At 41.0% G+C, this 16,667-nt stretch overlaps 1 protein-coding gene across 1 annotated transcript in view; it reads left to right on the forward strand.

The window, feature by feature from the left end:
* FBXO10 (F-box protein 10) overlaps positions 1 to 16,667 on the forward strand; it is a 641,472-nt gene that overhangs the window by 144,723 nt on the left and 480,082 nt on the right. Inside the window, exon 3 of the mRNA XM_053702717.1 lies at positions 4,064 to 4,654. Coding sequence (XP_053558692.1) covers positions 4,070 to 4,654 — 585 coding nt within the window. The 5' untranslated portion in view covers positions 4,064 to 4,069. The remainder of the gene's footprint in view (positions 1 to 4,063; positions 4,655 to 16,667) is intronic.

Below are 16,667 nucleotides of genomic sequence, written 5' to 3' on the forward strand. Positions count from 1 at the left end.
AAAAATGGGAGTGATTCATCCTGTTCCATTAGGAGAACAAGGGATGGGGTTCTACTCCAATCTGTTCGTAGTTCCCAAAAAAGAGGGAACGTTCAGACCAATCTTAGATCTCAAGATCCTAAACAAGTTTCTCAAGGTTCCATCGTTCAAAATGGAAACCATTCGAACAATTCTTCCTTCCATCCAGGAAGGTCAATTCATGACCACGGTGGATTTAAAGGATGCGTATCTACATATTCCTATCCACAAGGAACATCATCGGTTCCTAAGGTTCGCATTCCTGGACAAGCATTACCAGTTCGTGGCACTTCCGTTCGGATTAGCCACTGCTCCAAGGATTTTCACAAAGGTACTAGGGTCCCTTCTAGCGGTGCTAAGACCAAGGGGCATTGCAGTAGTACCTTACTTGGACGACATTCTGATTCAAGCGTCGTCCCTTCCTCTAGCAAAGGCTCACACGGACATTGTCCTGGCCTTTCTCAGATCTCACGGATGGAAAGTGAACGTAGAAAAGAGTTCTCTATCTCCGTCAACGAGGGTTCCCTTCTTGGGAACAATAATAGACTCCTTAGAAATGAGGATTTTTCTGACAGAGGCCAGAAAAACAAAACTTCTAAACTCTTGTCAAATACTTCATTCCGTTCCTCTTCCTTCCATAGCGCAGTGCATGGAAGTAATAGGTTTGATGGTAGCGGCAATGGACATAGTTCCTTTTGCGCGCATTCATCTAAGACCATTACAACTGTGCATGCTCAGTCAGTGGAATGGGGACTATACAGACTTGTCTCCGACGATACAAGTAAATCAGAAGACCAGAGATTCACTCCGTTGGTGGCTGTCCCTGGACAACCTGTCACAGGGGATGAGCTTCCGCAGACCAGAGTGGGTCATTGTCACGACCGACGCCAGTCTGATGGGCTGGGGCGCGGTCTGGGGACCCCTGAAAGCTCAGGGTCTTTGGTCTCGGGAAGAATCTCTTCTACCGATAAATATTCTGGAACTGAGAGCGATACTCAATGCTCTCAAGGCTTGGCCTCAGCTAGCAAAGGCCAAGTTCATACGGTTTCAATCAGACAACATGACGACTGTTGCGTACATCAACCATCAGGGGGGAACAAGGAGTTCCCTGGCGATGGAAGAAGTGACCAAAATCATTCAATGGGCGGAGACTCACTCCTGCCACTTGTCTGCAATCCACATCCCAGGAGTGGAAAATTGGGAAGCGGATTTTCTGAGTCGTCAGACATTACATCCGGGGGAGTGGGAACTCCATCCGGAAATCTTTGCCCACATTACTCAACTGTGGGGCATTCCAGACATGGATCTGATGGCCTCTCGTCAGAACTTCAAGGTTCCTTGCTACGGGTCCAGATCCAGGGATCCCAAGGCGACTCTAGTAGATGCACTAGTAGCACCTTGGACCTTCAAACTAGCTTATGTATTCCCGCCGTTTCCTCTCATCCCCAGGCTGGTAGCCAGGATCAATCAGGAGAGGGCATCGGTGATCTTGATAGCTCCTGCGTGGCCACGCAGGACTTGGTATGCAGACCTGGTGAATATGTCATCGGCTCCACCATGGAAGCTACCTTTGAGACGAGACCTTCTTGTTCAAGGTCCGTTCGAACATCCAAATCTGGTCTCACTCCAACTGACTGCTTGGAGATTGAACGCTTGATCTTATCAAAGCGAGGGTTCTCAGATTCTGTTATTGATACTCTTGTTCAGGCCAGGAAGCCTGTAACTAGAAAAATTTACCACAAAATATGGAAAAAATATATCTGCTGGTGTGAATCTAAAGGATTCCCTTGGGACAAGGTAAAAATTCCTAAGATTCTATCCTTTCTTCAAGAAGGATTGGAGAAAGGATTATCTGCAAGTTCCTTGAAGGGACAGATTTCTGCCTTGTCTGTGTTACTTCACAAAAAGCTGGCAGCTGTGCCAGATGTTCAAGCCTTTGTTCAGGCTCTGGTTAGAATCAAGCCTGTTTACAAACCTTTGACTCCTCCTTGGAGTCTCAATTTAGTTCTTTCAGTTCTTCAGGGGGTTCCGTTTGAACCCTTACATTCCGTTGATATTAAGTTATTATCTTGGAAAGTTTTGTTTTTGGTTGCAATTTCTTCTGCTAGAAGAGTTTCAGAATTATCTGCTCTGCAGTGTTCTCCTCCTTATCTGGTGTTCCATGCAGATAAGGTGGTTTTACGTACTAAACCTGGTTTTCTTCCGAAAGTTGTTTCTAACAAAAACATTAACCAGGAGATAGTCGTGCCTTCTTTGTGTCCGAATCCAGTTTCAAAGAAGGAACGTTTGTTGCACAATTTGGATGTTGTTCGCGCTCTAAAATTCTATTTAGATGCTACAAAGGATTTTAGACAAACATCTTCCTTGTTTGTTGTTTATTCTGGTAAAAGGAGAGGTCAAAAAGCAACTTCTACCTCTCTCTCTTTTTGGATTAAAAGCATCATCAGATTGGCTTATGAGACTGCCGGACGGCAGCCTCCTGAAAGAATCACAGCTCATTCCACTAGGGCTGTGGCTTCCACATGGGCCTTCAAGAACGAGGCTTCTGTTGATCAGATATGTAAGGCAGCGACTTGGTCTTCACTGCACACTTTTACCAAATTTTACAAGTTTGATACTTTTGCTTCTTCTGAGGCTATTTTTGGGAGAAAGGTTTTGCAAGCCGTGGTGCCTTCCATTTAGGTGACCTGATTTGCTCCCTCCCTTCATCCGTGTCCTAAAGCTTTGGTATTGGTTCCCACAAGTACGGATGACGCCGTGGACCGGACACACCTATGTTGGAGAAAACAGAATTTATGTTTACCTGATAAATTACTTTCTCCAACGGTGTGTCCGGTCCACGGCCCGCCCTGGTTTTTTTAATCAGGTCTGATAATTTATTTTCTTTAACTACAGTCACCACGGTATCATATGATTTCTCCTATGCAAATATTCCTCCTTTACGTCGGTCGAATGACTGGGGAAGGCGGAGCCTAGGAGGGATCATGTGACCAGCTTTGCTGGGCTCTTTGCCATTTCCTGTTGGGGAAGAGAATATCCCACAAGTAAGGATGACGCCGTGGACCGGACACACCGTTGGAGAAAGTAATTTATCAGGTAAACATAAATTCTGTTTTTACATGTTTTGATATACTTATTTAATAAAGTGTTTAACTATGTACTTACTGTAAATATTTCACATTCCAATATATTTTATATAGGTATAGATTTTTATTGTACCAAAAAAAATATCATATATTTGTAGAAATATGTATTTATGAATAAATAGAACATATTCTGCTATGTGAAGAAGATTGGAATGGGAAATATTAATATTTTCATGTCAGGTTAGCGCACTTGAGAATATTAGATTGTGTTTGCATGTGAGTACGGTGTTAGTTTTCCCCCCCACTTTTTTGCTCCATTGACTTCTATGGGGTAATACGTTAACACACGCTCAATATCCTAACGTTGGCTTTTTTTTTCGCATCAGGTTAGCGCATGAGCTACAACGTTTTATTTTTAACTTGTAAAACCAGCGCTACCCGACGTGTGCAAACAAACTTCTAGCGGCATTAGAGCAGGAGCGCAAAATACCACTCTGCTTTTAATCTGGCCCTATGTGTTTAACACCCACAAAGAAGTTTCCCAGATAGATAAAGTCCTCCTTGGGAGTCACAAACTTTGCAGCTACCAATTTAAAAAATAGGTGCTGATTGGTGGCTATGTGCAACTGCAGATCCTGATTGGCTGACCAACTGTGTCCTGCTTGGGAACTGCAATACCTACGGCTCCCAAACAGGACTTTACCTATGTGTGTTAGCAGTTTAGGTGGGTTAAACACATGGTAAGCCAGAGCCAGTAATGCAAAGATGATATATGCTAACAAATTAGACCATGTCATTTTTTGGGTTGGAATGTTCCTTTATAAGACATGGAATTTGCCTCTTTAGAAAAACCCCCAAACATAAGCAATGGTATAATGATAGTTAAGGTCCTTGTTTATATTCATGTAAAGGAAAAAAATATGAGTATTTACTTATTTATTTATTTTGTTAACTTCTAGGATATTATGGAGATTGGGAGTCTGCCGCTGGAACTGTGGCGTATAATTTTGGCATACTTACCTCTACGTGAGCTAGGGCGTTGTGGCTTGGTCTGCCGGTCTTGGTATGATCTCATACTTAGCCTAGACAACACAAGATGGCGTCAGCTGTGCCTCGGATGCATAGAGTGCAGACACCCCAACTGGCCCATCCACCCTGAAGTGGAGCCCATATCATGGAGAGAGGCTTTCAAACAGCACTATGTTGCATCCAAAACGTGGACAAAAAATGCTCAGGACTTGGAGTCCTCCAACTGCTTGTACTTATTCAAGCGGAAGAAAGACCGCAGGGTGCTCTATGTTGGGTACGGTTGTGAATATGAAAACCTCAGGACTGCCCTTGCTTCTGCTAATGTTTATGACCGTATCATGCTTCAGCCTGGTGTATACGAAGAGCAGAACGAGATTATTCTTAAGGTTCCTGTAGAGATCATGGGCCAGGGAAAACTTGGCGATGTGGCACTGCTTGTCTGCATTGACCAACAGTGCCCTACTTCTAGGCTATGCAACTTGGTTTTTATGCCTGCTTGGTTTACTCCGGTAGTGTTTAAGGTGAGTCTGTCCTTATGTAAATGCTAATATGGAGAGATACTTTGATAGACCAATATATTAATAAATCTTCATTATAAAATGTTACATTTCTTGGCTTTAGTGTATGATAAATTTAGAAAAGAAAATGTGTAATTCATTTCCAAGGCAACCAAGATATTTATGGCTTTTAATGTTTCTGACCTCCTAGCATTAATTTTGATTTTTAAATAGTGATTGCATACTCATTATTTATTCTTTTATATTAAAGCAGCTGCGGAATCTGTTGGCGCTCTACAAATAACCGATAATAATAATAATAATCAAGACACAGATAAAGACAATTCACTATCCAGAGATCTCATACAGTCTAATAAAAAATACAAAAATTACATTAATCCAAACATTGTTATTTTAAGTAAATTTAAATAAAGGGACACTGAACCCAATTTTTTTTCTTTCGTGATTGAGATAGAGCATGCAATTTTAAGCAACTTTCTAATTTACACCTATTATCAATTTTCTTTGTTCTCCTGCTATCTTTATTTGAAAAAGAAGGCATCTAAGCTATGTTTTTGGTTCAGACCATGGAAAGCACTTGTTTATTGGTGGGTGAATTTATCCACCAATCAGCAAGAATAACCCAGTTTGTTCACCAAAAATGGGCCGGCATCTAAAGTTACATTCTTGCATTTCAAATAAAGATACCAAGAGAATGAAGACTATTTGATAATAGGAGTCAATTAGAAAGTTGCTTACAATTGCATACTCGATCTGAATCACAAAAGAAAAAATTTCGCTTCAGTGTCCCTTTAATTGTTAAAGTTTTGCCTTTTTACAGTCTAAAAGCAAATATTTAAGAAGCCATAAAAAATATTAAAAAAGGAGAAATAATCCATACAATATAGAGATGCCTATATGTATTCCGGTCTTGGTGAATATGAAATGTAATGAGCTTTATAAATTATTAAAAACCTGTATGGTATGTGTGCCTATTGTATGAAAGTATGTGTGTGTGTTTATTGTATGAGTGTGTGTGCCTATTGTATGAAAGTATGTGTGTGTGTTTATTGTATTTGTGTGTGTGTGTGTTGTATGAAAGTATGTGTGTGTGTTTATTGTATTTGTGTGTGTGTGTGTTGTTTGAAAGTATGTGTGTGTGTTTATTATATGAGTGTGTGTGTTTATTATATGAGTGTGTGTGTTTATTATATGAGTGTGTGTGTTTATTGTATGAGTGTGTGTGTGTTTATTGTATGAAAGTGTGTGTGTGTGTGTGTGTGTTAATTGTATGAAAGTGTGTGTGTGTTCATTGTATGAAAGTGTGTGTGTTGTATGAAAGTATGTGTGTGTTTTTATTGTATGAATGTGTGTTGTTTGAAAGTGTGTTGTATGAAAGTGGGTGTGGAGAAGTGTGTGTGTGTGTGTGTGCTGTATGAGCGTGTTTGGTGTGCGTGTTATATGAGAGTTTGAGTGTGTGTGTCTGCTGTATGAAAGTGTATGTTTATTATATGAATGTGTGTGTGTTTTGTATGAGAATGTGTACACACACATTTTACTCACTTTGCCAAAAATTGCAGCTATCTTGTTGTATATTACTCTAGAACTTGTCAGACCAAGCATAACAATAGGTTTGCAAAGGTATGTTGTCTTATGTCACTGGGTCTTGGGGAAAAAAGTTTAATGAAACTTGAGTTAGATCATGCAGTTAAAAAAAACATTCCAATTGACATCCATTATCAAATTGTACAGTCCTTTTATATGCACACTTTCCAAGCCACCTGCTCCGAAGGAGTTCACTGTGTATATGATTCTGTGACTGGGTATCACATGATACAGGGTACATAGAAAGTAAAGGAAAGGTTGAAAATGGTCATGGGTCAAGAAATTTGCAAGAAGAAAAAAGAATCTGCTAATCATTTGAAATTCAGACTAAGGGCCTGATGATCTAAAGCTCTGTGCTCTGGCCAGATGATCTAAAACGTCTTTTCAGTACTGCAGGTCCCTTCAATTAATTTTTAAAGGGCAAATTTTAAATGAAGAGGTGTTTATCTTGTTATGCAGAATTCTGGATGTGAAGGAGAGGCACCTACATTGCAATATAAAGCTCAAAAAAAGCCCCCAAAGATTTCTTTCCACGCTGGTGAGTGTTTGACCAACAGGCCCTAAGTGTTATTGCGCAGTCTTTTTATTATGTATTCATATGAAATTCTAATGTATTTAATGGTCCTTTAATGAAACATACTAAACAAAAATTAAAGGGATAGCAAACCCGCTATATGGAGGATTCAAATAGTTGGGTTAAAAATGTTGCATGTGTTTGCATTTCATGGATTGCTTTGCAGTACATATGTGCCTATAGGATTACTCTCACTTTAACTGGTTCATTAATGCAGTGTATTTTTTTTAACTGTCTCCTCAACACCATGTTTAAGCCTTTGCAAAGGGGCTAAACACACAGGCAAAATGTGTGCGCCTGGCTCAATCGAGCACCCTTTCCAGAAAAGCTAATGGGAGTATCTTCTAGTCAGTGGCAGCAACCTGATGCCTGCAGGACATGCACATATGGTTTCCTAGGAGGGATACGGGAGTATCATTTTGCCTGCACATTTCATTTTGCAATTTTAACTTCTTCTGGTATAAAATGTACTTTGTTCTCTTGGTATCCTCTGTTCTCTTGCATTGTTGAAAAGCATACCTAGGTAGTCTCAGGAGGAGAATTGCTCTACTGCAAGCTAGTTAGTGATTGGTGGCTACATAAATTCTTCTTGTCATTGGCTCAGCAGATGTGCTTAGCTAGCTCTAGTAGTGAATTGCTGCTTTGGAGCTGACTTTAGAGGATTTTTTCCCCACACATTTGTGTCGATGAACTTTAAATTAAAGTGTTATTGTTAAGATAGAGGAGGCAAGTTGAAAAAAACTTTCCAGTTTGCTTCAGTTACCAAATTTATTTTGCATTCTTTGTATCCTTTTTTGAAGAGCATACTTAGATAGCGTCAGAAGTGTATATAGGGAAGGAAACCTGTATTAATATTGTTACAAATGCTGATGCAAAACTGCTGCCCTCCAGACACGAGTGCGCCTCAGCTTACCTAAGTATTCTTTTCAGCAAAAGGATACCAACAGAACAAAGTAGATGTAATAATAGAAACAAATTGAAAGTTGAATTCTGTGTTTCATGTCCCTTTAAAAAGAAATTGCTTTAGTTTGATAGAGCAGTTTACTGTATTTCTGTATATCCCTTTCAGTTGCTTTATCACACTGGATTGACTGTGACATTAAAATAAGCAAAAAGAAAGATGTCTGGGATCTGAACAAATGCTATAAATCAAACAGTCATCTGTTCCGTACATTTGCCAAAGTGAGAAGTAAAGTTCCACATCACATTCTGTGATTAAATTGCAGATTAGTATTCCACTCACATATTTGATAAAAACATGGAAAGCTGCAGTAAATAGAAGTAGAATTTGTAATTCAGTGCATGCTAAACCTGTATTGGTTATGAAAGGATACATTAGCAAAGGAATGTGTTGGTATAATCTGTGGCCTTGTGGCAAATGCTTTCCCTGTATCTACACACTGTACAATTGATAAGATTTATGTGATATGGCTGGTTAGCATTACTCGTACAGAATGAGCCTACTGGAGCTGGTAGGGTAGTGTTAGAGGTTCTCTGTTGTGCACTGTTTATCCAGATAGTCCAGTCCTGCTCTGGGAAATACAACTTGTGTGTTTTTTGTTTTGTTTTGTTTTTTAATTCTTTGTTTGAGGAACAATAAAATACAGATACCAAATATACACTCAGAGTGGTAGATCTCAAGGCCAAACAAAGCAGTTTAATATTAAACTATGAACATTAATTACATCTTTAAGTGAAGGTAAACTTTGATGAATGAAAGCCCGTTTTTTAAAAATACTTTTAAAAACAGGGACACTTTCATTCATCAAAGTTTACAAAGCAGCCGTTTTGATTAAAAACTTACCTCTCTTCTTTGCACAGCCAGAGCAGCTTCCCCCTCCTGGAAATCCTCTCTTCACACGTCATCAATGACTAATCCGACTTCCTCCAATCATAGCATGGCCTCAGGCAATGACTACCCTGGGGGGAAAGCCGTGATTGGAGGAAGCCGGATTAGTCATTGCTGATGTGTGAAGAGAGGAAATCCAGGTGGGGGAAGCTGCTCTGGCTGTGCAAAGAAGAGAGGTAAGTTTTAATCAAAATGGCTGCTTTGTAAACTTTGATGAATGAAAGTGCCCCTGTTTCTAATAGTATTTCTTCTATAAGATATGACGAGTCCACGGATTCATCCTTCACTTGTGGGATATTATCCTCCTGCTAACAGGAAGTGGCAAAGAGCACCACAGCAGAGCTGTCTATATAGCTCCTCCCTTGACTCCACCCCCCAGTCATTCTCTTTGCCTACTCTAAGTACTAAGAAGGGTAAAGTGAAAGAGCAGTTCCCACAGAATGGCTGAGGAGTACTTAAGAAACTTCAGTGTGAGGAACGTTTTTCATGCTATAAGCAGTGAGGTATGTTCAGTATTTTTTTCTGGAGAGACTGTGGTATTTCAGAATTGGCTGACAGTATCCCCATGAGCAAAAGGGTAAGCAGTAATCCTAAAAGATATAGAGGGGCATTACTAAACTTGCATATAGGGGCTAAGAAAAAATGGTTGACGCTGAGTTTGAATGTTTGTGGGCAAAGGTTTATTTAACTGGGAGTGCTGATAACGTTTTTGGAAGGAACGCTTTTTATGCTTAAATGAGAGGGTACACTTGGCTTCTTTTTTGGGTTTAGGAACCCACATGGCTAGTTTGAGACCGCTCTGGTGCGGTTCATTTGGGCTGAGAGACATCGAGTGAGATGGACGGGGCCTATTTTCGCGCCTCAGTTGCGCAGTTGTATTTGACAGGCAAGCAGCAAGCTCCAACTCCGGTGGGCCCTTGTGAGAGTATTGGGCCAAATCGAAGCTTTAACCCTGTTTTCCAGATCCCTGAGGGCAGGTAGGCGCCACAGCAGGGCGGTGGCGAGGTGCAGGGGGTGTTTTTTCCGAATTTAAACGTTTATTAATTATCCGTTTTTTCCAGTAAGGGTTAAGTGTTCCTTTACTTGTGGGGCAAACTTAGCTGCATAGTTTGAATGCTTATATCAAATAATTGAAACGATTTGATTATTTTAAAGCAGTTTGTGTATGCTTTTTTTCTCTTAAAGGCGCAGTACCGTTTTTTAAGATTGTTATTTTTTCACTAAATAAAGTGTTTTCAAGCCTGTTTGTGGTCATTACTAGCCTGTTTAACATGTCTGACATTGAGGAAAGCCAATGTTCAATGTGTTTGGAAGCCATTGTGGAACCCCCACTTAAAAGGTGTCCCTCATGCACTGAAAGGGCAATAAATTGCAAAGAACATATTTTAGCTGATAAAAGTATGTCGCAGGATAATTCTCAATCAGAAGAGAATCAGGTTATGCCATCTAATTCTCCCCAAGTGTCACAACCATTAACGCCCGCCCAAGCGACGCCAAGTACTTCTAGTGCGTCTAATTCTTTCACCCTGCAAGATATGGCCGCAGTTATGTCTACTACCCTCACTGAGGTTTTATCTAAACTGCCTGGGTTGCAGGGGAAGCGCAGTAGGTCCGGTGTGAGAGTAAATGCTGAGCCCTCTGACACTTTATTAGCCATCTCCGATGTACCCTCACAATGTTCTGAGTTGGGGGTGAGGGAATTGCTGTCTGAGGGAGAGCTTTCTGATTCAGGAAAGATGTACCCTCAGACCAGTGATGTGCGGTGACTTCAGAGGCTGGTGAGGCAGTGTCTAGGAATCGGATACGCCTTCATTCTTTAGATATCCTTTGTTGAAGAAATAGCAATTGCACATGGGCGAGCCAATATCTATATGCAGCCACCATTCAGTATCTACTGAGCATATTTAGATATGCTTTTCAACAAAGGATATCTGGTTTTCTTCATTCTTTCTATATCCTTTGTTGAAAAGCATATCTAAATATGCTCAGTAGCTACTGAGCATATTTAGATATGAATTTCAACAAAGGATATCTGATTTCCTTCATTCTTTTGATATCCTTTGTTGAAAAGCATATCTAAATATGCTCAGTAGCTAATGAGCATATTTAGATATGATTTTCAACAAAGGATATCTGATTTTCTTCATTCTTTTGATATCCTTTGTTGAAAAGCATATATAAATATGCTTAGTAGCTACTGAGCATATTTAGATATGTATTTCAACAAAGGATATCAAAAGAATGAAGAAAACCAGATATCCTTTGCTGAAAATCATATCTAAATATGCTCAGTAGCCACCGAGCATATTTAGATATGCTTTTCAACAAAGGATATCAAAAGAATGAGGAAAACCAGATATCCTTTGTTGAAATTCATATCTAAATATGCTCAGTAGCTTCTGAGCATATTTAGATATGCTTTTCAACAAAGGATATTTAAAGAATGAAAAAAAATTTCAGATATTAGATGTAAATTGGAAAGTTATTTAAAATTGCATGCTCTTTCTAAATCATGAAAGAAAACATATTACAATTGTTTTTAGCCTGGCCCAATGGTGTTTTGGGCACAGAAATTGATGCCAACACTGGCATAGATAACATAATTCTCATTTTTGAATAAGTAACAGATACTTTCAAAGGGTTAATAACCATTGGGCCACTGATTTCACTATGAATATATACAGGGTAGATCCATCTCCATGCCGTGCAATTGTTTTTAGCCTTGCCCAATAGTGTTTTTGGCACAGAAATTGATGGCAACCCTGCCATAGATAACAGAATTCTCATTTTTTAATAAGTAACAGATACTTTCAAAGGGTTAATAACCATTGGGCCACTGATTTCAATATAAATATATACAGGTTAGATCTCCCTCCATGATATGCAATTGTTTTTAGCCTGGCCCAATGGTGTTTTGGGCACAGAAATTGATGCCAACCCTGGCATAGGTGACATAATTCTCATTTTTGAATAAGTAACAGATATTTTCAAAGGGTTAATAACCATTGGGCAAGGCTAAAAACAATAGCATGGCATGGAGGGGGATCTACCCTGTAGATATTCATAGTGAAATCAGTGGCCCAATGGTTATTAACCCTTTGAAAATATCTGTTACTTATTCAAATTAATAAACCTAACACTAAGCCCCTTAAGGTTTATTTAAGGGGGGTTTGGGTTAGATTAGGGGTATGTGGGTGGTGGGTTGTAATGTGGGGGGGTATTGTATGTTTCTTCTGTTATGTGTGATCAGTCCACGGGTCATCATTACTTCTGGGATATTATCTGCTCCCCTACAGGAAGTGCAAGAGGATTCACCCAGCAGAGTTGCTATATAGCTCCTCCCCTCTACGTCACCCCCAGTCATTCTCTTGCACCCAAAGACTAGATAGGAGGTGTGAGAGGACTATGGTGATTATACTTAGTTTTTATAACTTCAATCAAAAGTTTGTTATTTTACAATAGCACCGGAGCGTGTTATTACTTCTCTGGCAGAGTTTGAAGAAGAATCTACCAGAGTTTTTCTTATGATTTTAACCGGAGTAGTTAAGATCATATTGCTGTTTCTCGGCCATCTGAGGGAGGTAAAAGCTTCAGATCAGGGGACAGCGGGCAGTTGAATCTGCATTGAGGTATGTAGCAGTTTTTATTTTCTGAATGGAATTGATGAGAAAATCCTGCTATACCGTTATAATGACATGTATGTATACTCTACACTTCAGTATTCTGGGGATGGTATTTCACCGGAATTACTCTGTAAAAGTACATTAAACCTTTTAATAGGTATTTAATTCATGTTAAACGTTTTTGCTGGAATGTAGAATCGTTTGCATTTCTGAGGTACTGAGTGAATAAATATTTGGGCATTATTTTTCCACTTGGCAGTTTGCTTGTTTTGATTATGACAGTTTCGTTTCTCTCTCACTGCTGTGTGTGAGGGGGAGGGGCCGTTTTTGGCGCTCTTTGCTACGCATCAAAAAATTTCCAGTCAGTTACACTTGTATTTTCTGCATGATCCGGTTCATCTCTAACAGAACTCAGGGGTCTTCAAACTTCTTTGAAGGGAGGTAGATTCTCTCAGCAGAGCTGTGAGATTTATGTAGTGACTGTGTTTTAAAACGTTGCTCTGTGATTTTTATGTTTAAAATTTAATTAGTGTTGCTTTACTAATGGGAACAAACCTTTGCTAACAAGTTGTGTTGTTTTTAAAGAGTGATGCTATAACTGTTTTTCAGTTCATTATTTCAACTGTCATTTAATCGTTTAGTGCTTCTTTGAGGCACAGTACGTTTTTGTTAAATAAGATTGTAACCAAGTTGCATGTTTATTGCTAGTGTGTTAAACATGTCTGATTCAGAGGAAGATACCTGTGTCATTTGTTCCAATGCCAAGGTGGAGCCCAATAGAAATTTATGTACTAACTGTATTGATGCTACTTTAAATAAAAGCCAATCTGTACAAATTGAACAAATTTCACCAAACAGCGAGGGGAGAGTTATGCCGTCTAACTCGCCTCACGTGTCAGTACCTGCGTCTCCCGCCCGGGAGGTGCGTGATATTATGGCGCCTAGTACATCTGGGCAGCCATTACAGATAACATTACAAGATATGGCTACTGTTATGACTGAAGTTTTGGCTAAGTTACCAGAACTAAGAGGCAAGCGTGATCACTCTGGGGTGAGAACAGAGTGCGCTGATAATTCTAGGGCCATGTCTGATACTGCGTCACAGCTTGCAGAGCATGAGGACGGAGAGCTTCATTCTGTAGGTGACGGTTCTGATCCAAGCAGATTGGATTCAGATATTTCAAATTTTAAATTTAAATTGGAAAACCTCCGTGTATTACTAGGGGAGGTCTTAGCGGCTCTTAACGATTGTAACACTGTTGCAATACCAGAGAAAATGTGTAGGTTGGATAAATACTTTGCGGTACCGGCGAGTACTGACGTTTTTCCTATACCTAAGAGATTAACTGAAATTGTTACTAAGGAGTGGGATAGACCCGGTGTGCCGTTCTCACCCCCTCCAATATTTAGAAAGATGTTTCCAATAGACGCCACCACACGGGACTTATGGCAAACGGTCCCTAAGGTGGAGGGAGCAGTTTCTACTTTAGCTAAGCGCACCACTATCCCGGTGGAGGATAGCTGTGCTTTTTCAGATCCTATGGATAAAAAATTAGAGGGTTACCTTAAGAAAATGTTTGTTCAACAAGGTTTTATATTGCAACCCCTTGCATGCATCGCGCCGATTACGGCTGCGGCAGCATTTTGGATTGAGTCTCTGGAAGAGAACCTTAGTTCCGCTACGCTGGACGACATTACGGACAGGCTTAGAGTCCTTAAACTAGCTAATTCATTCATTTCGGAGGCCGTAGTACATTTAACCAAACTTACGGCTAAGAATTCAGGATTCGCCATTCAGGCACGTAGGGCGCTGTGGCTAAAATCCTGGTCGGCTGATGTAACTTCTAAGTCCAAATTACTTAATATACCTTTCAAGGGGCAAACTTTATTTGGGCCCGGTTTGAAAGAAATTATCGCTGACATTACAGGAGGTAAGGGCCACGCTCTACCTCAAGACAAAGCCAAAGCTAAGGCTAGACAGTCTAATTTTCGTCCCTTTCGGAATTTCAAAGCAGGTGCAGCATCAACTTCCACTGCACCAAAACAGGAAGGAGCTGTTGCTCGTTACAGACAAGGCTGGAAACCTAACCAGTCCTGGAATAAGGGCAAGCAGGCCAGAAAACCTGCTGCTGCCCCTAAGACAGCATGAACCGAGGGCCCCCGATCCGGGACCGGATCTAGTGGGGGGCAGACTCTCTCTCTTCGCCCAGGCTTGGGCAAGAGATGTCCAGGATCCCTGGGCGCTAGAGATCATATCTCAGGGATACCTTCTAGACTTCAAATTATCTCCCCCACGAGGGAGATTTCATCTGTCAAGGTTGTCAACAAACCAAATAAAGAAAGACGCGTTTCTACGCTGTGTACAAGATCTATTATTAATGGGAGTGATCCATCCGGTTCCGCGGTCGGAACAAGGACAAGGGTTTTACTCAAACCTGTTTGTGGTTCCCAAAAAAGAGGGAACTTTCAGGCCAATCTTGGATTTAAAGATCCTAAACAAATTCCTAAGAGTTCCATCGTTCAAAATGGAAACTATTCGGACAATCTTACCCATGATCCAAAAGGGTCAGTACATGACCACAGTGGATTTAAAGGATGCTTACCTTCACATACCGATTCACAAAGATCATTACCGATATCTAAGGTTTGCCTTCTTAGACAGGCATTACCAGTTTGTAGCCCTTCCATTCGGATTGGCTACGGCTCCAAGAATTTTCACAAAGGTTCTGGGTGCCCTTCTAGCGGTTCTGAGACCGCGAGGAATTTCGGTAGCTCCGTACCTAGACGACATTCTGATACAAGCTTCAAGCTTTCAAACTGCCAAGTCTCATACAGAGTTAGTTCTGGCTTTTCTAAGGTCGCATGGATGGAAAGTGAACGAAAAGAAGAGTTCTCTCTTGCCTCTCACAAGGGTTCCATTCTTGGGGACTCTTATAGATTCTGTAGAAATGAAGATTTATCTGACAGAAGACAGATTAACAAAGCTTCTAAATGCATGCCGTGTCCTTCATTCCATTCAACTCCCGTCAGTAGCTCAATGCATGGAGGTGATCGGCTTAATGGTAGCAGCAATGGACATAGTACCCTTTGCACGCCTACATCTCAGACCGCTGCAATTGTGCATGCTGAGTCAGTGGAATGGGGATTACTCAGATTTGTCCCCCACTCTGAATCTGGATCAAGAGACCAGAAACTCTCTTCTATGGTGGCTTTCTCGGCCACATCTGTCCAGGGGGATGCCTTTCAGCAGGCCGGACTGGACAATTGTAACAACAGACGCCAGCCTTCTAGGTTGGGGCGCTGTCTGGAATTCTCTGAAGGCTCAGGGACAATGGAGTCAGGAGGAAAGTCTCCTGCCAATAAACATTCTGGAATTGAGAGCAGTTCTCAATGCCCTTCTAGCTTGGCCCCAGTTAAAGACTCGGGGGTTCATCAGGTTTCAGTCGGACAACATCACGACTGTAGCTTACATCAACCATCAGGGAGGGACAAGAAGCTCCCTAGCAATGATAGAAGTATCAAAGATAATTCGCTGGGCAGAGTCTCACTCTTGCCACCTGTCAGCAATCCACATCCCGGGAGTGGAGAACTGGGAGGCGGATTTCTTGAGTCGCCAGACTCTTCATCCGGGGGAGTGGGAACTTCATCCGGAGGTCTTTGCCCAAATACTTCGACGTTGGGGCAAACCAGAGATAGATCTCATGGCGTCTCGCCAGAACGCCAAACTTCCTCGCTACGGATCCAGATCCAGGGATCCGGGAGCGGTTCTGATAGATGCTTTGACAGCACCTTGGAACTTCAGGATGGCTTATGTGTTTCCACCCTTCCCGCTGCTTCCTCGATTGATTGCCAAAATCAAACAGGAGAGAGCATCAGTGATTCTAATAGCGCCTGCATGGCCGCGCAGGACTTGGTATGCAGATCTAGTGGACATGTCATCCTGTCTGCCGTGGTCTCTACCTCTAAGACAGGACCTTCTGATTCAGGGTCCATTCAAACATCAAAGTCTAACTTCTCTGAAGCTGACTGCTTGGAAATTGAACGCTTGATTTTATCAAAACGTGGGTTTTCTGAGTCGGTTATTGATACCCTGATACAGGCTAGGAAGCCTGTTACCAGAAAGATTTACCATAAAATATGGCGTAAATACCTATACTGGTGTGAATCCAAAGATTACTCCTGGAGTAAGGTTAGGATTCCTAGGATATTGTCTTTTCTACAAGAAGGTTTAGAAAAGGGTTTATCGGCTAGCTCATTAAAGGGACAGATCTCAGCTCTGTCCATCTTGTTACACAGGCGTCTGTCAGAAAATTCAGACATCCAGGCCTTTTGTCAGGCTTTAGCTAGGATCAAGCCTGTGTTTAAAACTGTTGCTCCGCCATGGAG

The sequence above is a fragment of the Bombina bombina genome, chromosome 2 (genome assembly GCF_027579735.1).
Source record: "Bombina bombina isolate aBomBom1 chromosome 2, aBomBom1.pri, whole genome shotgun sequence".
NCBI lineage: Eukaryota > Metazoa > Chordata > Amphibia > Anura > Bombinatoridae > Bombina > Bombina bombina.